A 21,160-nucleotide genomic window follows, 5' to 3' on the forward strand; every position below is an offset into this window, starting at 1 on the left:
ATAGGCACAACTACTTCTTCAATGGCTTTTATTTTTCAGGGCATGTTTGAACCTTACCTGAAGAGTTTCTATGTTAGGTCAACTGATCCAACGATGATCAAAACATCAAAGGTGTGTTTTATAATACATAATATATATATATATATATATATATATTTCATGTATACACTGTATGATTAGTTAGTATTTCTAACAGGAAAGTAACATACTCTTTGACTGCTGTGAAACTCATGTGTCTCTGAACTATTCTGCTTTTTCAATCTGATTTCTACAGATGGCCTTTGGGGCAGGCAAATGGGTGATTTTCCAGGTACAGCAGGCTAACTGAATATGCTGAATGGAAATGTTGTGTAAGGTAGCAATGGCTCTCTTTCTATCTGAAGAGGTGTCCACACAGAGTTACTTGATATAAGTAGCAGATATGCTTTGCTTTTCACTTCAAGATCTCAATGCTTTATGATGGGGGGGAAAGTATTATTATTCCCATTTTATAATTCCCATTGTATGAGAAATTTGGGAATAGATGTCAATTTTAGGATTGTCCAGAACTTCACTTTTCTGTGCAGAGATGACCACAAAATTTAGGACTCAAATTTAGGACTTATGGAGTACATAGTGATATAATTTGTTTGTCTTTCCATGTACACACACTGTACCGGGAGAGAGATGCCTGCTGTGACCTGTAACTCTTGAGTTCCATTTGTAGATCTGAACTCTGTCCCTGGAGCTTAAGGGACAGTCACTTAACCTTGCTGTTTTAGTTTTTCCAACTTTAAAATAAATAAAATAATTGTGACTGGAATGTTAAATATTTCTGGCTCCTTTTCTTAACAAGTTTTTGTCATCCTTTCATCAGCAGAGGTTTTACTAAGGCCCAGAGGTTTGAGGGAATGGTAGATGAGTTTTCTTAACTTAGTTCTGTCTTAGGTGGTTGGAGAGTTTCTGATTTTAGGGGGACAGACTAGAGAACAAATCCTAATATAATCTTTCTTCTTACTTGAAACTGTAAGATTTAGGGCTTATGGAGGAAGCTAGCCTTTGTTTAAACTGGTGAATTGAGAACTTAAGGCTTCTCTGACCCACTCCAGTGTTAAAATGGAAAGGCTTTGCGGCCTCACTTTAGAGCAAACTGCTGGGCATGCTGGGAAATGGGAGGAGTCAGGGACACTTGCATACAGAAGCAAATCACTGTCAGGAGACCAAGGAAGAAGGCAAGGAGAAGTAGGAGGTGGCTGCCAGGCTGGGAATAACTGAGTGTTTTAAAAGGTGAAGAGGGCTAACCCTTGTGGTCTCATATCTTTGGTAAGACCTATGGTGTTTCAACAAACTTGTACATAAAAACAAGAGAATGGAGTGCAGCAGGGGGGATTGTGGTGAGAGAGAGAAACCCATCTTTTTTTATATAAATATTTAATATATATAAATATTTTGGGAGTAAATGTTACTGTACACTTTCTGAAAAGTGCACTTTATTAATGGGACTGCTAGTAAATACTAGTCTTGTATTATTCCTGGTATTTCAGTCATGTTTTTATTTAACAACTTACATTAAAACAAAAAATAAAACCTCTCCTTTATTTCACCACATCTGTTGTGGATATCTGACATTCTGCTCTCACAGTGTTGTCATTATTTACAAGGTGGTGGTTAAATTAAGTGCTATGAAGACAGAAAAAATACTAACCATTACTATTAAATGCAATATGTAGTGTTTCAAAAAAGTTAATCAGTGCTAAATTGTTTTACACATCATTTAAAAAAACCTCAGTGTTCAAAACTTACTCCTAAAACTCAAGTGCTCAAGTATGCAGACCTGTCAAACTTCCCACTTTAAGTTGGGGACACCTGCCGTTTATGTTGTTCCATTCAGAACCAGACAATTAGTCAAAACTTTTCTAAATCCAGATGCATGTCATTCAGTTACTGAGTTCATATTACCAGCTGTTTCTCTTGCTAAAGGTCCTTTCTGCCTATGTTCTGCATTCAGATTGCATTGGAGGCCTCCAATGTAGGGAACTTCATGCTTCAGTGTTGATACAGCCTCGAAGCATGAAACGTTTGATGTGGCACACTGGTGTAGCATATCAAGAGTGATTTATCTTTTTCCTCACCAAAAATTAGGGAGAGACTTTTTAGGATGAGCTGTAATTTGTCAAAACAGAATTTGATGAATGCTATGGAAGCACCTATTTCCCTCAAATAAGGACTCTTGATCACAGCTGCTTTGAGAATGAGTTATGGAAATTTCATTCATTGCTCTCTGGCACCTTATCTCTCCCCCCACTCCTCAGCCTAATCATGTCCCATGCTTCTTTTTTCCTTTGTTTTGTCTACATCATGTTGGAAAACATATCACCAAAAGCATTTGCGCTCTACTTGTTATACAGTGGCACTATGTAGAGCTACAGCTAGTGGGAAATGCCGGGCTGAGTCCTACTGTGTTGCTTTGAAAGCACATTCTTTAGGTTCTGGAGGATGTTAACTTTTCAGGGTACTTGAGATTTCTGCCTAAACTATTAAGTGTTCTCTTAAGTTTTAAGCGATACTTTTTCTTGTAGATAAAATACAATATGCATATAATTTCTAAAAAATGTTTTCTACTTATTTTAATCAACTTACAATAAAATATCTCTTCTCTCCTTCAGCTTGAAATCTTGACAAATTTAGCAAATGAGGCCAACATATCAACACTACTTCGAGAATTTCAGGTTTGTGCACAATTCAAGAGTATTCTTCTTGCATAAATTGCATTCTGTTAACATTTTACATGTATTATAAACTTTTTGTAGATGAACTTGGAAATTTTTAAACGATAGTCCTGTTGCTGTATAAGATGCTCTTTGAATGAAACAGAGGCTGTTTCTTTAAATATTTATTCTTTAAATAATTGGAATAGAGTAAAGTGTTATCTACTATATTTTTCCTATTACATCTTTGCCAGATGTGCAGTCTGTAGTGTCAACAGTGTGTGTCCTTCCTCTCATCTGTCAGCTATTTTCATTCCTCCAGTTCTCAGGCTGGGCTTCCCCAAAAGAAACCAGTTCTTTTTTCAGACAGGTTGGTTATTCATAGATTTACAGATGCAGCTAGTTAAATGGACTGAAACCTCCCTGAAGAGAGAGCTCATCAACCTCCTTCAGCCTTGCACTCAAACTAACTTCTGCTTTTGGGTGATTGCCCTCTCCTCCCCCCCCCACCCCCCCTGCAGTCACAGGCCTCTGTCATCACAGGTGACAGAAACTGGCAAGACAATAAGTTCTTAAAAATACAGGATAGCAGCATAATTTCTAATGTGCAATATAGCTTTGTAAATTAAATTTAGTCTAAAGTACATTTATTTAATACAGATAATAAGGTAAGTTTCCAGTTAATAAGATCAGTGTGTTTACTAATGGAAATCCTGTTTTCTCCAGACCTATGTGAAAAGCCAAGATAAACAATTTGCTGCAGCTACAATTCAGGCTATAGGCAGATGTGCAACCAACATCTCAGAAGTGACTGACACATGCCTTAACGGCCTAGTGTGTTTGTTGTCCAACAGGGATGGTAAGCTAACTGTTCTGTTTGTGTTTTTGAGTGACTTGATAGCTTGAATCATCATCTTGGCAGGATCCGCAGGTAGCAACAAATTAAAAAAGTGTATTGAATCGTGAAGTCTGTTTGAAGTCAATTGGTGTGGCTATGGAATAACAAACTCAGCTAGACAAATAGTAACATTGCTTGATTTATCCTGTGGTTTGAAATTGTTTTCATAGTTTGACTCCCCACTCCGCTTTAAAGAAAGCAATGCATTACTCCCAGTGTGCAGTTACACTGACACCTGTAATTGTTCAAAATGTAGTAATTAAAAGATATGCAATGTGTTTCACAGAGAATAGTAGTTTAATATTTTGTCTAATAGTATGTTCAGTTGCATTAAAACAGTTAGCCTGCAGAGGGTGCTAAAAGCAGGGGAATGGCATTTTGTACATATGAATGGTGAAATCAAAGAGCATATTAAACTGTTTTAGAATAGGCAGCTTCAAACTTAGTTTGGTTTTGTAATTTAGCTTCCTATTAATTTTATACACAAAATAGAACCGTTGCAAATTGCTTAGGAGCACAAGGAGTGGATATAGGCCAAATAGAATACTGTAGCAAAACACTACACATCTGTCTTTGACAAAGGCACTGGTAGTTAGTGCAGTTATATAATAATCACACAGAAGGAAACAAATCAGGAAATTACAATTACTGTCTCTTAATAATATAAGATACAGTGTATTTGGCAAAATCTACTTGGAAATACTCAAGTCTTCAGAGGAGTGAGCTTTAAAGACAAACTTACTAATTGGGACTAATGATACAGAAGAGGGATAAAGTTAGGTTCCTGAATTCATGTTTATGCACCTAAATAGGAGGTCTGATTATTTTTCTTTCAATGATGCTAAGCTCCTATCGCTCCCATTGACTTCAGTGGGGTTTGTGGGAGCTCAGCTTTTCACTTGGGGATCTCAAAGTACAAACATTAATTTATTTAGATCAGTTTTTTGTAAAGGCAAATGAGGTCTTAGTTTAATTCAGTCAGTAAAAGCATCAAACAGTTTTTGAATATTTTATTTCAGTTACTTGTATATCCATGTTATTTTTGTTTTTGTGGCTGGAGGCCCTGCATAACAGAGTATGGGTTTGCCTTTTCTTCTCATGCCCTCTACCTTTCTGGCTAAATGAAAAATGTTTCTTCCAGCATGCTCCTTCCTTTACTTCGTGTTAGTATGGAATATTTTCATCCCTCGTATAGCCTGGGCCGCTGTTCATTTTGCTAAGGATTTCTTAGTAATTTCTGAACAGCTTTGTTCACCCAATATGTCTGCAGCTGCTAGGAGATATAGTAAGTATAGAGGTTGTCTTTTCATCGCTTACAGACTTAATAGAAAGTAATGATCATCCTCTCATGATGTTTTCAGCTTTTAGAAGTTTGTGATGTCCATCTTGCAATCACTTCTAAATCAGGAACTGCCCCAAACAAACAGGTGTTAGAAAGTTGCTTAATAAAAACTGCTGACGTCGCTACATTTGGCCTTTTGACTTCTTTCAAATCAGTTGAATGACATGTAGTTGGTCATAGAAGAGGGCACAAGAAACCCCTACTTGCCTGTTCAAGAATTTACCATAATTTGGAGTCAGGGCATCTAGAAATGATGTGTGTATGGGCTAAAGTTTTGGTAATGACCCAGCTTACCCTGCACTCTTTCTGCTAAATTTCAATCTTGAGCAATTTCCAGGATCTGATTTACAAATTTCTACGTACAGAAGCTTACATAATAGCACTTCTACATAAACAAAATCAAAATCCAACACAGATTCTCCCCTCTCTCATTTCCCACCCTCAGTTAACATATATAACTAATGAACCTTATTTTCCTAGTAAAATGTATCTGTCATACAAAATACTGCATTGCAAGTTGGAGCCTCTTTCGAAGCTCTTGTTTTTTCCAGTGCCATTTTAATATTCTGTATGTTTTTCCTAAATAATTTATTTGTGGATTTCTGAATGGTGCTGGAGTGGTTAAATTTTTCACTTGGGAAAATTATTGTAATTCAAATTATTAACAAATTATCGTACCATTCAAATTGTGGTTCACTGTGTGATTTTCGTTTCCTGCTATAGCACTATGGATTACTAAAATGGAATTTTGTGTGACTGAACACAGTATAGTTTTGAAGAGTTGATATGTCAAAGGCTTTTTTTTTTTTTTTTGTGATTGTGTTTCCTGAGTTAAATACTCATTCCAATATCGTGTAGAAATCTTTTGCCAAAGCTTGCAGTAGTGATTTGAGAATGTTATGATTAGTGGTCAGTGACTTGGTGTAGAGAATTGAGAAGCTGCTGATCCATCTCTCAATTTCTATTTGTCCAGACAATCCTCACCAGACTACCTTTTTATATTTACTGTTTCCCAATTACCAAACCTTCTAGGTAAACTGTTTCATTCAAAAGCACCCTGTTGCTGGTTTTAGAATTAATACCTCATTTATCATTACATTTCCTGTAATCTTTTTTACTTTAGTTGTAGCTCCAGTATTCCTGTGGAGTATTGCTATACTGTGTCTACAGTCTAGACCAGGGGTCGGCAACGTTTGGCACGCGGCTCGCCAGGGTAAGCACCCTTGCGGGCCGGGCCAGTTTATTTACCTGCTGACGCGGCAGGTTCGGCCGATCGCGGCGCCCACTCGCCGCGGTTTGCCGTCCCGGGCCAATGGAGGCGGCGGGAAGCGGCGCGGGCGAGAGATGAGCTGGCTGCGGCTTCCCGCCGCCCCCATTGGCCCGGGACGGCAAACCGTGCCGAGTGGGGGCCGCGATCGGCCGAACCTGCCGCGTCAGCAGGTAAATAAACTGGCCCGGCCCGCCAGGGTGCTTATCCTGGCGAGCCGCGTGCTAAACATTGCCGACCCCTGGTCTAAACTGTCTAGAAGTTTTGTTACTTCTGATTCTTTCATTACATTACATGTTGCTAAATCTGTATTTGAACTTTAACTAATTTTTGTTCGTAGACTGGCAGATGAATACGTAATTGTATATAGCTTTCCTTGTTTTGATTAATGCTCATCAAACCTTGTATTAATTTTATAAGATTATATCTTTTCATCCTGATGTTTCTGCTTGATTTTCACTTCTGAGATGTTAAACCACCTAACTGTTGGTTTTTTGCCAATGTATTGATATATTTGCCAGTATGTCTTGGTGGTTTTTGAATCCTCCACATTCAGAAAATAAACTTCACAGTGCATCAGTTTATTATTCTAGATTACTTCCAATTGTATTCTGATATTAATTTATTTTGCTCTCATTTGTACTTTACATTTAACATTTTTAGTGGTAGCTATATTCTTTTAACTGGAATCATGCCAGTTCATCTACTTTATATTTCCAATTCAGTACTTCAAACTTGCTCCTTCTATCACATACACTTACTTGCTCCTAACTGCTTCTGCAAAGTGGTTCCTGTAGTGATATTTCATACATTTCTTTGTACATAACTTACAATGCACTTTATCATGTACATTTCCACAATGCCTGAGACTTTTAAGCATATCTTAGAACCCACCTTAGTTGTTAGGTTTTGGTTTAAACTAGTTTTCTTTTCTTGTGTAAACACTTGACTTTTGAGCGTGATTTTATTAGTTTGACATAGTATAATCTTTTTTAACAAACCACACTGCATAATCAATTAACTTTCATTTTGTTGGTCTGCAGTTTCTACTGTTCTGTGTATATCACTACACTTAAAGTTGTGCTTGCATTTTGACCTTATCTTATTACTTATTATAGGAAAGAAAAAGATCAGATGTTATCAGTGCTTGAAATTCTTACAAACACTGAGCCAAAGGGCTGTGCCTATTATCCTTGACTGATACGGAAGATGGCAGGGAGGATTGGGACTCCTAGGGTACGTCTATACTACCCGCCGGATTGGCGGGTAGCGATCAATCTATCTGGGATCGGTTTATCGTGTCTAGTGTAGACGCGATAAGTCGATCCCCGATTGCTCTGCCGTCGACTCCAGAACTCCACCACGGTGAGAGGCGGAAGCGGAGTCGATGGGGAGCAGCGGCCGTTGATCCTGTGCCGCGAGGACGCGAAGTAAGTGATTCTAAGTCGATCTAAGATACGTCAACTTCAGCTATGCTATTCTCGTAGCTGAAGTTGCGTATCTTAGATTGATTTCCCCTTCCCCCCCCCCCCCCAGTGTTGACCAGGCCCTTTTGTGGAAGCAGTTACTCTTTAAACTTTGTATTATGTAGCCACAAACGGTTTTAGATAGTCCTTGTTTTAATTTGCTGTTCATTTACCCTCGCTAGTAAGTGGCATTCAAGGAAAAATGTCATTTCAAGGATTATTTTTGGGAATTCTGTTTCTCTCCCCTCCTCAACCCTCCAAACTACTTACAGGTTTGTTGAAAAATTGTCACTTGACAAGTTTGACACTTTTTATTTTTTTACTTGTTCTATCATTGTAATTTTTGGCAATGGTGAAGGGGGCAAAATACTCTCCAAAATAACCTCGATGGTAGGATTGCGTAAATCCTTGGCATCCGTGGAACAGATGTATTTTGAAATTTAGGGTTTTTTCTACAAAGGGATTCTCAGGAAGATTAATCTGTATTAACTGAAGGTGTGAATTTAAAGTAGATTACTTACATTGCATTAAATCCCTGTTAGGACAGTTTCATTCAGAATGGAAGTGGCCTTAATTCTGTTTAGCTTAATTCGATCCACTTTAAATTCACACTTTTTAGTTAGTTTGGATTAACTTCCTGTCTCCATGCCGGTAAGCCTTGATTTTTGTCTCTAATTATGTAATCTTAACCTTATTCAAGAAATTAGTTTAGATAAATGACTCAGTTGTCATGTCAAATAGAGGATGACACATAAAACTGGGCGCTAAAATTTAAACTCTTCAGAGGTTCAAGAGGTATCCATGGATAGCTACAGCTGTAATTTTGAAAACAAAAATCCACCACAGTGAGCTCTTCTAATTTCTAGTTGACCATGGCAATATTTAAGGGATTTCTTTCCCTCAGTACTCTTCTTTTGTACATCTTTCCTTTTCTTTCTGATTACTGATGTAAATTGAAAATGAACAGTCCATGTGTTGGATTAACTATTCAAATACGAGGATGTTGTGATCTGTTTGGGGAAATATAAGTTTACCTTTCCCCAATGATTGTTTTCAAAGTGCATGTACAGTATGAGGAAAAATAATTGTCTGCTTTTTCTAGTGGACATGAAAATTAGAATTATAGTGAACGTCTGTTACATTAGTCAGTCTACTTTATTTATTTATTTATTTATTTATTTATTTATTTATTTATTTATTTATTGCTTTGGTTTCAGCCTTGACTGTTTGACTTTCCTTCATCTTTCCTTACATGAGTTTATTCTTGCATAGAAGCCTACCTCTGCACCAATGAGGGGTTTTCAGCTTCAAAAACTGCATATTTCATACAAGTTGATCAGGCTGTGAATGTTACTTGTTACAGTAGTTAAGCATTCTGGTGCATGACTTGGACATAAATCTTCAAACAGCTTGCCTATTTAGGATCCTCATTTGAATGTACTAGAGATTAGATTATGGACTTGGGAGAGAGGATGGGGGACCGGGGGAGTGTGCAAATGCAGTGTTTTGCTATTTTTACTGTTTGTTGAATTAGCTGGCAATTTTCTGAACAACCTATATTTCTTTGAGAGTCCATTAAATACTACAATTTAATTATGTGGAATAGGTATTTGTGTCTGTATAATGACTTATTTTAAAAATAAAAAAATTAAGTACAGACACATTAAAACTTAATTAAAAGGAATCCTCAAGAAGTGTGTATAATGGGACATGCTTTTATTTGTTACCACAATCCTTCCTCCTCTTTTTTTCCTATCATAACTTGCTTGTTGGAGCAGGGCCTGTCTTTAGATTTATAAAAGATCTGCACATTTATGCTACTATTATAAATTAAATTAGTTTTGCAGTTAAACTTGTTAGTTCATTTACAGTTTTGAAACAGTTGCTGACAATTTGGTGCACGTGATTTGTATTCCATATGCATAAACACTTAAAAAAAAGTTATAACTTGTTTTTGTCTTTATCAGAAATAGTAGTTGCTGAAAGTGTAGTTGTCATTAAGAAACTGCTACAAACACAGCCCGCACACCATGGTGAAATTATTAAACATATGGCAAAGCTCTTGGACACTATTACTGTGAGTATTTATGCATACTTCTGTATTTTCTTTGCTAACTAATTAAAATTGAAGTGTTAAAATATAAATCACATAAACTAAAACATTTGATTTGTTAACTGTGGCTTTTTTTGGATAAGACAAAGTTCTCATGGCTTACACATTGAAACACAGTTTAATCTCATCAGGATTGTTCAAACCCTGTATACAAATTTTGAATGCTTACTGTTTTATTAAAATGTTCTTGGCTTCACTCATATCAAACACGTATTAATGGAGAAGGAAAGATTCAGAATAGCCTGAATATAGTATTTGCAAAAACAGACTCATTCAAACAGGATTGGATTAATCAAATAAAAATTTATTAGTGCTAGTATCTGCAGTATTTACGTCTTGCTGAATACCCCAAATATCTCTATTATATTGCATCTCCTCCTCTTGGTTTTTTGCCCTTGTTCATTGGCTTCCAGTGTAATATTGGATCAAAATCTATATTAATCATGCTAATTTTGAGGCCCCCAAGGGACTGGGTGAAGTTACCAAAGGGATTGCATCACTTTGTGTAATTGTGACCTCCCACCACAGCTAAACTCTGCTGGAACAGTGGAACTTTAACCTCGAGTGAGGCTTGCACGTCCACGAGATGGAACATCCTTAGTGACTAGGAATCTAGAAGTATCTCCCAGAAAGAGTACACCCATGAAACCTATTTGACATAGTGTCCCCTTCCTTGGCCTCTTGGCTGTCAGACTATCCTCTTCTGCACCACCGTTCTCTTCCTCAGTTTATTAGGGAGAGTAGTAAAACAATCCCTGCATTTTAGGTATAATGAGTGACCTGTGCTTTCCCCTGGCTCTGCAAGAAGCAGATGACAGAATATTGTTGCGGTGTGGGATTGTATTACTGTAGGTCTGATATACACCTCTACCTCGATATAATGCTGTCCTCGGGAGCCAAAAAATCTTACCGCGTTATAGGTGAAACGGCGTTATATTGAACTTGCTTTGATCCACTGGGGTGCGTAGCCCCCGCTCCCCCCGGAGCACTGCTTTACTGCGTTGTATCCGAATTCGTGTTATATTGGGTCGCATTATATCGAGGTGAGGTGTATTCATACATCATACAGTGGCAAGAAATGGCAAGAAATTTTTAACTAGCTACAGGGCTTGAGCTCCTGATTTGGGATATGGTGGAAGGCCAGTGGGGGGCCGCGATCGGCCGAACCTGCCGCGTCAGCAGGTAAATAAACTGTCCCGGCCCGCCAGGGTGCTTACCTTGGTGAGCCGCATGCCGAATGTTGCCGACCCCTGTTTTAGATTGACTGACTTATTTTCCTTTAAAAAGTCAATATAGGAAATTAAATTAAATTATGTTGAGATCTTTAAAAATGCACAGTTAAGCTCTCATATGTCAGGTAATGCCAAGTTAAGATAGCATGCCCAGTCTTTATAATATGCATTTTTTCTACAAACTTCCAAGGTGGTCAGTGAATGAGGTCAGGGATCTTAAAAGCTCAGTGTAAGAACTAAAATGAAACAGGATTCAATGTTTGCATGTGGCACACATTCCCCTTACTTTTCCATGCATTAGTGTGCTCTTAACATTTAGCTCATAATTGCAAATATACATAAAAAAAAATATTTCACAAAGGGTTGACAGCTAAAATAACATCTCTGCCTCAATGTCTGCTGTGTGAGATATTAAGCAAGGATTTAAAAACTTCCCTCTTTTTTTTTTTTTTTTTAAAGGAGTAGTCAGGCAATTTTTTTTCATTGGTTTTGCTTGGAAACAGTTACCCCTCCTAAGTTGGTTTCAAGATTCTTTAGTGAAACTGGAAAAGATGTACTTGCCTATTATCCTGTTTCCCCTCCTTAAATGGTGTGGGTGAAGTGGCTCACTTAAATGTAAGTGGGGATTGGAACTTCAAGTTGTTGTAAGAATACATATATGATTGATGTAAGAGTTTGGCATCTTAGGAAATTGTGGCATAAAGGAAAACAGAGTAAAATACTGTGAGCTACATTGAGCTCATATAAATGGGGCAAATATTTTTGTCCCAGCTTATAACCGAGTTGAATTTGACCCTGTGAAAATGACAAAAATTAAATAAAAGGAATAAAAGAAAAACAAGACACTTGTCACTAGAAAATAATTCCTTTTAATCTATTCCAATATACTTTCCTTGAATGTATGTGTGTGTATAGTTTTGTTAGGGTATTTTTGTTTGTTTTAATGGCTACAAATTGGATAGAGTGCCATTTGTGCATTCAAAGTTTTTTTTGTTATAAATTTCACCTGTATTGGGCTGATGGGTTTGTCATTTTCAGTGAGGAGGTGCCTCGTGGACACTAGATTCAGGAAGGAAAATCCTGTACAGCAATGTTGCTCTGAGGTGTCACCCAGTATGAAATTTACTAATTCTTGTGGAAGTTGCCTAAGAAGTCGTTTAAAATGTGATATGACAGCAAGCTAAATATGTCTGACCAATTATAAAACAGTGTTAGGAAGTTCAATAACAAATAATTGCAGGGCTATTTGAAGCCATGCTAAGATTCAATCTCTCGTTTACAACAAAAATTCTGAGCAAGTCGTCCATGCTTTGTACCCTCTACACAGTGCAGTGTTGGTTCTGAATGACTGGAACTCATCATGTGGTGTTCTTTAAAATCTTTATTTTCCTTTTACCTACTTGTTCCTGTCATCACTTGTAGTATGTCTGAACTTATCTCATAAGCTCTTTTGGGCAGGAACCCAGGTCTTTTTCTCTGTTTTGTAGAGTGCTTAGCTATATAAACATGGTAGTCTGCTGCAACACAGATCCAGGTCTGGTCCATGCCCCCAAAACTGCAGACTTTAACCAAAAACTGATCAGCAAGTCACCTATCTCCAGCACCCAGACACCCAGTTCCCAATGGGATCCAAACCCCAAATAAATCCGTTTTACTCTGTATAAAACGTATATATGTTAAACTCATAAATTGTCTGCCCTCTATAACACTGATAGAGATGTATGCACAGCTGTTTGCTCTCCCAGGTATTAATCACTTACTCTGGGTTTATTAATAAAAATGATTTTATTAAGTATAAAAGTAGGATTTAAGTGGTTTCAAGTAATAACAAACAGAACAAATAAGTTACCAAGCAAAATAAAACAAAACATGCAAGTCTAAGCCTAATACATTAAGAAACTGAATACAGGTAAATCTCCCCCTCAGAGATGTTCCAATAAGCTTCTTTCACAGACTAGACTCCTTCTTAGTTTGGGCCCAAGCCTTTCCTCTGGTACAGTTCTTGTTAGTTCCAGCTCAGGTGGTAACTAGGGGTTTTCTCATGACTGCAGCCCCCTTTGTTCTGTTCCCCACCCCCTTTTATGTCTTTGGCACAAGGTGGGAATCCATTGTCTCTCTCTCTCTGGGTTCCCACCCTTCCTTCTAAATGGAAAAGCACCGGGTTTAAGATGGATTGCAGTACCAGGTGATATGGGCACATGTCCTGTGAGATCCCAAGCCTCCATTCTTTCTGGCCTGACTCACACAGGAAGGCTTAGAAGTGAACAGAGCTGTTTACAACCACATGTTCTAATTAATGGGAGCCATCAAGATCATAAGCCACCATTAATGGCCCACACTTTGCATAATTACAATAGGACTTCAGAGTAATACTTCATATTTCTAGTTTTAGATACAAGAACGATACATTCATACAAATAGGATGAACACACTCAGTAGATTATACGGTTTGTAATGATACCTTACAAGAGACCCTTTGCATGAAGCATATTCCAGTTACATCATATTCACACTTATAAACATATTTCCATAAAACATATAGAGTGCAACATCACAGGGATTTTTTACAAATCGAGGGAGGCACCGTAATTTAGAGGTGGTGGTTTATGACATTCTTATTGGTTAAAGCTATATGTAAACCATAGAACCAGTAGTGAGTCTCAGGAGATCCACTCCAGTTTCCTGAAGTCTCTGCATTATTTTCCAAGAATCAGATAAAGAAGATATGCATGAAGCAAGTGAATAAGGATTGCATAGAATAATAGAGGCAACAGCCATTAGAAAGAAACTACAAGGTGTCAAATATAGAGAGGCCATTAACAGAATTGAGTCCATCTTTCATTCAGAACAGATAGTATCAGTTATGTGGCACAGAAAGTGCTATGCCCAATACACTGACAAAGTTAAAATCCAGAGGCTACTGAAAGCAAGAGCATCTGCAATGAGTATATCATGTGGCAAGCTGTAGTGATCCCAGTAAAGACACTAGTGTCCATAGAACAAGAAAATCCAGTTCTGTGAAACCTCCTTCCTGGAGATGTTGCAAGTTTTTTGTCAAGAAGTGCTCCCAGAACAGAGACTCATCTCTGCAACTACATTCAAGGTGAGTGAACAGCTAATGCAAGCAGCAGTATTTGGCTACAAAATGATCATTTAGCTGGAAGTAAATGACCTCAAAGCTGCTGAAGGCAGGTACCACCTGACTTGTTACATCCTGTTTATGAAGTCTGATGAAAAGGAGTGAAGGCACAAAAATTACTGACACAGCAGTGTCAGTAATTCAAAATGGGCTTCAAAATGGCTTCAAAATGGGCTTCAGAAAGCAGCCAGTCAAGGCCATGTTTTTGAGCTGCCTGAGGTTTAGCATTGTTACTGCAATCTTGCAAAGGAAACTGTCTTTGAAATTCCACACACTTACTTTACATCAGTTGAAAATCATAATTCAAGGAAAATCTCCAAACTCGTATTGGGATTTTATTTCAGTTCACTTCCTTGCCTGATTGGTCGCCTGCTGAGAGATAAACACTCTTATGCCCAGCCAAGTATAATATATGTACCTATCTCACAAATAATGAGATGACCATTCCCAAGAAGACACATTTCTGACACTGGTACATGTTGCACTGAAAATTTCACACCCTGACCACAAAGGTTTCAGTGTCAGTGACGATGATGCAGCTGATTGCCTGTACATGTTCCTCCACTTGCTGTATGAAGGCCAATCTTTTCTTGAGGGCGATGCTGATGAAGAGAACCTTAAGAAACAAGAATCAGTGAAATTCAAGGTGCTTAGTGTAGTTCATTATATATGGTGTGAACAGTGGAAAGTAATGGACATCAAAGCATGTTGGTCTGGGGTGCACCATCCATCAGGCAACTGGGCAAAACAACTCATTCTGCTTTTTCATGAGTCTGGCCACTGTATGTATTATGAATGAATTTTAAAGGTGGACAAAGCCTTAGCAGAGAAAACCTGGCAAACAATGGATGATGAGAATGGTTGCGGTTGTTCCTCCTAATCTGATTCCCAGGAAATTTATTCATTATGTAGCTGACAATATTAACATACATTATGCTTCTCTGGATGGCAAAAACACATTTCATGAACCCAAATCGCTGCTTGGCGAAGATGACTTGCCCAAATCTGACGTTGATTGATCTGAAGTCATCAAACAGCATACTTGGTGTTCATGATTTAGGTGACACAGTCATACCAGTCAGTGTAAGAAATGATGACGCTAAACCAGTATTCAGGGACCCTGTTGGCAAAGAGTGGTACTCTGAATCTGAAGAAAACTGTAAAGCTGCAGTGCAGGCAAAAGCCTCTGATCTGACTTTTTATCATTAAACTTCAAAATGAGCATGTGGATGGACACATTTTAACCAATTGCACATGACAACAGAACCAGTAATAACTACCATTGGATACTCATCCGTCATTCAAGCCTCTACCCATGATCTAGACACCCTTGTTACTGTTGCACAGGGATGCAAATACGTCATCAGTGCATGGGCAGCAATATGTGGTTTTAACAGTTGATGAAGCTCTGTACTGTACACTAAATGGAACTAAAATGGGCCACACCCAAGTACAGAGAGTGGCTTATTTCATGATTAGGAAGCCTTCATATCTGAATGAACTTTGAAAAATTCTAAGGTCAGCACACACAGGCTTCGGAGGGAACAGATGTCTGGATTGAAGGTGATGTTTTTAGACCAAACTCCACAGAACAAGCTATGAATGGCAAGTCATATGCTAGAGCAATGCAGACTCACAAATTGACATTTCAAGCACTGTGGAGCCTGCTTCTTCCACAACACTTGGACTACATAGCAACACATGATCAGGAGCTCAAAGAGGATATAATTAAAGCTGCTCGGTCATATTGTTATGGTGAGCTCATATCAGTTTGTGCTTCACATAGATATTGAAATCTCATCTCCACATTTGTGACCAGCAAAGGTGAAGGTAATGTGAACTTCAGGTTTTGGTGGCAGTACATGGAAATGGTGGCCTACCACTCATATTCAGCTGTGCCCAGAGAGAAGGAAATTGAGAGCTGCATCTCTTCACCTTCAAATGTGTGCTGTCATTCTCCATGAGATCTGACCACACAAATTATGTATGGTGGGGCGCCATCTGCATCACAGAATTGCATCAATTATTGACTGAAATGGTCATGGAGTTCCAGCAAGGGAACTTTGTTGTCAAGAGATCATGTCTGAAGTTCAACCAAATGGATCCTAATTAGAGCCAAGAGTGGCTTAATGGCACAGGAAAGAAAGGAGGTGGAATTGCAGGCATCACCAAGATTTGTTCAGCCCTCAGTAAATAGGCCTTGACTTACAATCTAAGAGCCCAAATTGCAGCAGACACCTGACCCTTGTTCCTTGTTGGCTTGGATGACCAACTTACAGCAGTCAAGAAAGTCAAGGAAGCAATGTGACAATGAAGATGAGAATGCCCTCTTATGAACACTTCAGTGATTCAAGGTTTTCTCTGGCAAGGAACCATCCTCTTCATTGCAAAATATGGAAACAAAAGATCTGGCTACTAAAGCCATAGAAGATGCAATGTTGCATGCAGAGATCCTAGGACAAGTGCAATTGGACAGTTTTGTGGAGAAATAGCTTGTGACAGAAGAGGACGAGCCTAGACATGTATGCGTTTATGATCCGCTGCCAAAAAATAATGCTCCAACTTCTTCCATGCTATATGAGGTGGGGGAAGAAGTCAAAGGAAAAGCCTTTACCATGAAGGTAGACAGAAATATTCTTCAGTGATTAATCTCAGGCTATGAAGCCGGCAAGACTGTCAATTTGCAACAAATTTTGAAACATGAGTTAATGCCTGCCCTTTGGCATTAGCACAGTCAAATGGCAGTCTAAGAACAGGCACAAAAGCAATACTCGGTGATGTACTGACAGCTGATGTCCACTGCCTGCCAACAGTTACCCCTGTGTAATAGATGCACAAGCTTCTGGAAGCCGTCTGGAACTAAAATGTTTGGAGACCCTGCAGGAATATTTGTAAAATCTGAAGCAGACTTCTACAGAATAAATTATGATGTGTTTGACAGGTATTGCAAGGAGTCTACTAAGAGTGATACAATGTAGAAATGCTCAAGAGAGGTACAAGACCCATCCGAAGAGTAGTGGAAGGAAGATATGTGCCTCTTCCACACACAGTAATTGGATGAATTTCCTGGCAGTTCCAGAAAATTAGGACCTTGAAATATTTTTGTCTGAGCAACTAATGAGACAAGCACAACATGATAAAATCATTCTGGCTGGTGGCTTTCAGGATGAGGCTGAAGTAAGATGCTCAACAGCAGTAGTTGACACCAATCAGCTGTGGGCTCATCAGAAAGAAGCAGACACAAGAATGATTTTATGCTGCGTTCACAGGGGTACCAACAGTGTTGGTTGTTGCAGTCAGGTACACTGATGTGCATATTCTCTTACTGGCTCACTATAGCAAAAGGACATGTAGGCAACTCTGGATGAAAGCTGGCACATCAAAGGAACCAAAGTACTCTCCTGTTCATGCCATTTGTGAGCAACTATAATAGGGACCCACTGTTCTGGAAACTGTTTGAAAAATCATGGTCTGACTGGTTGTGATGCTGAACATAGCAAGAAGACAACATGGAAAGTTTTTCAGCAATGTCATCAGCTTCTAACACACCTTGGATCTGGACCTGAAGGTGAAAACTGTAGCAGAGTTTATTTAGAAGATGTATGTAGAAGTCCAGAGCACTGACAAAATATGTGCCATTTTGTTCACATGCTTGTGGTCATCGAAAGCTCTATCCCCAAATAGTGATGCAGGTTTTTTTCACATGCACGGAGCTCATTACCAGGCACTAGTTTGGAGACGGGTCCACTGCCCAAATGCAGTACTTCCTCTTTCAAATAGAGTGGGTTGGAAACAGAAGGATGGAGATCTGGTGCTACAGTTTGTCATTGCCACCAATTCCAGCAGATTGCATGGAGGCAATATTCTGTGGCCACATAATAGGGTGCAGAATGTAGGTGCAGGACAACATGACTTGTTTGTACAGGAGCATGCAAATATAGACAACTGGAACAAGATTGTGTCAATGTATCTGACAGTTAGTGCATAAGGACAGTATTGTCAAATAAGTAGATATTGTTATAATAATTGACCTAATAGGTTGATTCAGTCTGCCACTGTATATCAAAGTTTCTTGAAATAATTATTCAACAATTTCTTGAAAAGTTTCACAATAGTGAAACTTGTGTGCATCAAAATATTTACTGAATGTTTAGTCAAGAAAATAATTTCACTTGTAAAAACAGGTGTTTTTAGATTGTGTTGTATTTCTGATAGATAAGCAGGTTGTGTACTTTTATTTCAAGATGCTAATGCTCAAGTTTTAAGAGCCATGTAAGCATGATCAGTCATAGTTGTATAACCTATTAAATTATTTCTAGTACCTCTTGCAAATAAGAAACTGAAATTCAATAGTTTTGTAAAAAGTGTTCTGCATATTATTTGATCACTTCTGTTATATCCAACAGCTCATTAAGATCCAACTGAAGTATGTTAAGTATGTTAATCCTAAATGAAAGGAAAATAAAGATTTACACTTAAGCAATTTCCATGTGTTACTTTGTTCTCTTGGTAGAGGCCTTTACATACAACACGCAGGTTGGCAGATTCAGCACATCCTAATTATCATAAAAAGACTTGCTACCATCTTTTAACAAAAAATGCCTCTGACAGTTAACTTCTCTGAAAACCCAACTAGTCTAAGTTTTGATTCTCTTCTAGCATGCTACTGCAGTGCTTCTATCCATTTGTAGTTTTCCCCCTACTAGTTAAATTATTATTCTTATTTAGGCTTGGCAGGATTCTGTTTTAATCGATAACTGTCGGTAAATGTCGATTTCAGCTGACACACAGAAATCGATGGGAGAAAATCAATCAGTAACAGTTGACTTGCCTGCAGGGATAGGGTATCACCGGCTCTGCCACCATACAGGGAGCCCTCTGCAGCCTTGCTGTCACAGGAGTGAGTGAGTGGGTCCCTGACAATGGGGCTGCAGAGGGCTCCCTGTGCTGTCTCAGGACTGTTGTCACCTGATCCCTGCAGGCAATAAGGTGCAGGGGAGGCTGCGGTCCTGGCAAGATAGAGCTGAGACCATGGCCAGGACCGCAAGAAGGAGGAGGCAGAATTCTTGGCCATGAGGGAGGCTATCCCACTGCTCAGTGGCTCCCATGGCAGTGTAGGGCAAGTCCACTGCACTCCCGCTGTCATGGGCCTGCTCTCTAACCACCAGCTGATAGTGCCAGAGCCGCAGCCTTCCCCAGACATTGTGCCTGCTTGGATCAGGTGTCATGGGCTCTGAAACCATGCAGGGAGCCCTTTGCTGCTCTACTGTTATGGTCCCACTCACTCATTTGCCAGCCAATAGTTTGGGAGCCATCCCCGGGCAGGAACTGTTCATCAGCGGGGCAGTGGCCAACGACTCGTGCTACTCCTTACAGTCCTGGCCAGGGGGTCTGTGCTCCACTGGGCCAGGATGACTGCAGCTTCCCCTGCACCTTGCTCCTTGGTGTCCTGACACACGTGACTACGCAGGGAGCCCCTGCAGCCCACTGTCAGTGCTGCCCTAGCCCCAACCCTACCTCCATAAATGTAAAAATAAAAAACATTGTAAAAATAAAAATTGATAAAAATCATTGACAATAGAAAAAATAAAAATTGAATTCTGCCAAGCCTATTCATATTGCAGTAGCAGTTGGACTCCATCCTTACTGTGCTAGGCTTTCTACAGATACATAAGATGCACGAATGGACTATAAAGTGGATAGAAAGCTGGCTAGATTGTCGGGCTCAACAGGTAGTGATCAACGGCTTGATGTCTAGTTGGCAGCCGGTATCAAGTGGAGTGCCTCAGTCCGGGGGCTGGTTTTGTCCAACATCTTTATTAATGATCTGGATGATGAGATTAATTGCACCCTCAGCAAGTTTGCAGATGATACTAAGCTGGAGGGAGAGGTAGATACGCTGGAGGGTACGGATAGGGTCCAGAGTGACCTAGACAAATTGGAGGATTGGGCCAAAAGATGAGGTTCAACAAGGACAAGTGCAGAGATCTGCACTTAGAAAGGAAGAATCCCATACACTGCTACAGGCTGGGGACTGGCTAAGTGGCAGTTCTGCAGAAAAGGACCTGGAGATTACAGTGGACAAGAAGCTGGATATGAGTCAGCAGTGTGCCCTTGTTGCCAAGAAGGCCAATGGCATATTGGACTGTATTAGTAGGAGCATTGCCAGCAGATTGAGGGAAGTGATTATTCCCCTCTATTCAGCACTGGTGAGGCCACATCTGGAGTATTGCGTCCAGTTTTGGTCCCCCCAGTACAAGAGGGATGTGGACAAATTGGAGAGAGTCCAGCAGAGGGCAATGAAAATGATTAGGGGCCTGGGGCTCATGACTTACGAGGAGAGGCTGAGGGAACTGGGGTTATTTAGTCTGCAGAAGAGAAGAGTGAGGGGGGATTTGATAACAGCTTTCAACTACCTGAAGGGGGGGTCCCAAAGATGATGGAGCTAGGCTGTTCTCAATGGTGGCAGATGAGAGAACAAGAAGCAATGGTGTCAAGTTGCAGTGGGGGAGGTCTAGGTTGGATATTAGGAAAAACTATTTCACTAGGAGGGTGGTGAAGCACTGGAATCCTTAGAGGTTTTTAAGTCCCGTCTTGACAAGCCCTGGCTGGGATGATTTAGTTGGGATTGGCCCTGCTTTGAGCAGGGGATTGGACTAAATGACCTCCTGAGGTCTCTTCCAACCCCGATCTTCTATGATAAGAAAGACATTGCTGTTCTGAAGAGTTTACAGTCTAAGTATGTTCTAAATTAGGTTCTCCCTCCCATTAAAGATTGGCAGGGGCACATTGTGCCCAGGAGCAAGCACTCACTGTTCTGCCTGGTGCCACTTGCTAGGTGTTGGGATCTCTGCTTCGCTGTTCTCTTGCCCTCATCTAGCATTACTAAGCCAACTTTTTCCATGTATTGATGGTATTTTGCATCTGTCATCTTTCATTCTGTTTCAGGGACATTCTCAGTTGTGTCAAAGTGCACAGCTTGATTGTGAAACAGGTCTGCAGGGCTAATTTTTAAT

General features: G+C 39.5%; 1 protein-coding gene across 12 annotated transcripts in view; it reads left to right on the forward strand.

Annotated features, from left to right (window-relative positions):
- The window catches only part of AP3B1 (adaptor related protein complex 3 subunit beta 1), a 580,418-nt gene that overhangs the window by 434,833 nt on the left and 124,425 nt on the right, over positions 1-21,160 (forward strand). For all 12 annotated transcript variants that reach the window (XM_065550060.1, XM_005288300.4, XM_065550061.1 and 9 more), the window contains 4 exons: positions 40-111; positions 2,646-2,708; positions 3,414-3,546; positions 9,628-9,737. In XM_065550060.1, the coding sequence (XP_065406132.1) occupies positions 40-111; positions 2,646-2,708; positions 3,414-3,546; positions 9,628-9,737 (378 nt within the window). The remainder of the gene's footprint in view (positions 1-39; positions 112-2,645; positions 2,709-3,413; positions 3,547-9,627; positions 9,738-21,160) is intronic.

Source organism: Chrysemys picta, chromosome 6, assembly GCF_011386835.1.
Source record: "Chrysemys picta bellii isolate R12L10 chromosome 6, ASM1138683v2, whole genome shotgun sequence".
Lineage (NCBI taxonomy): Eukaryota > Metazoa > Chordata > Testudines > Emydidae > Chrysemys > Chrysemys picta.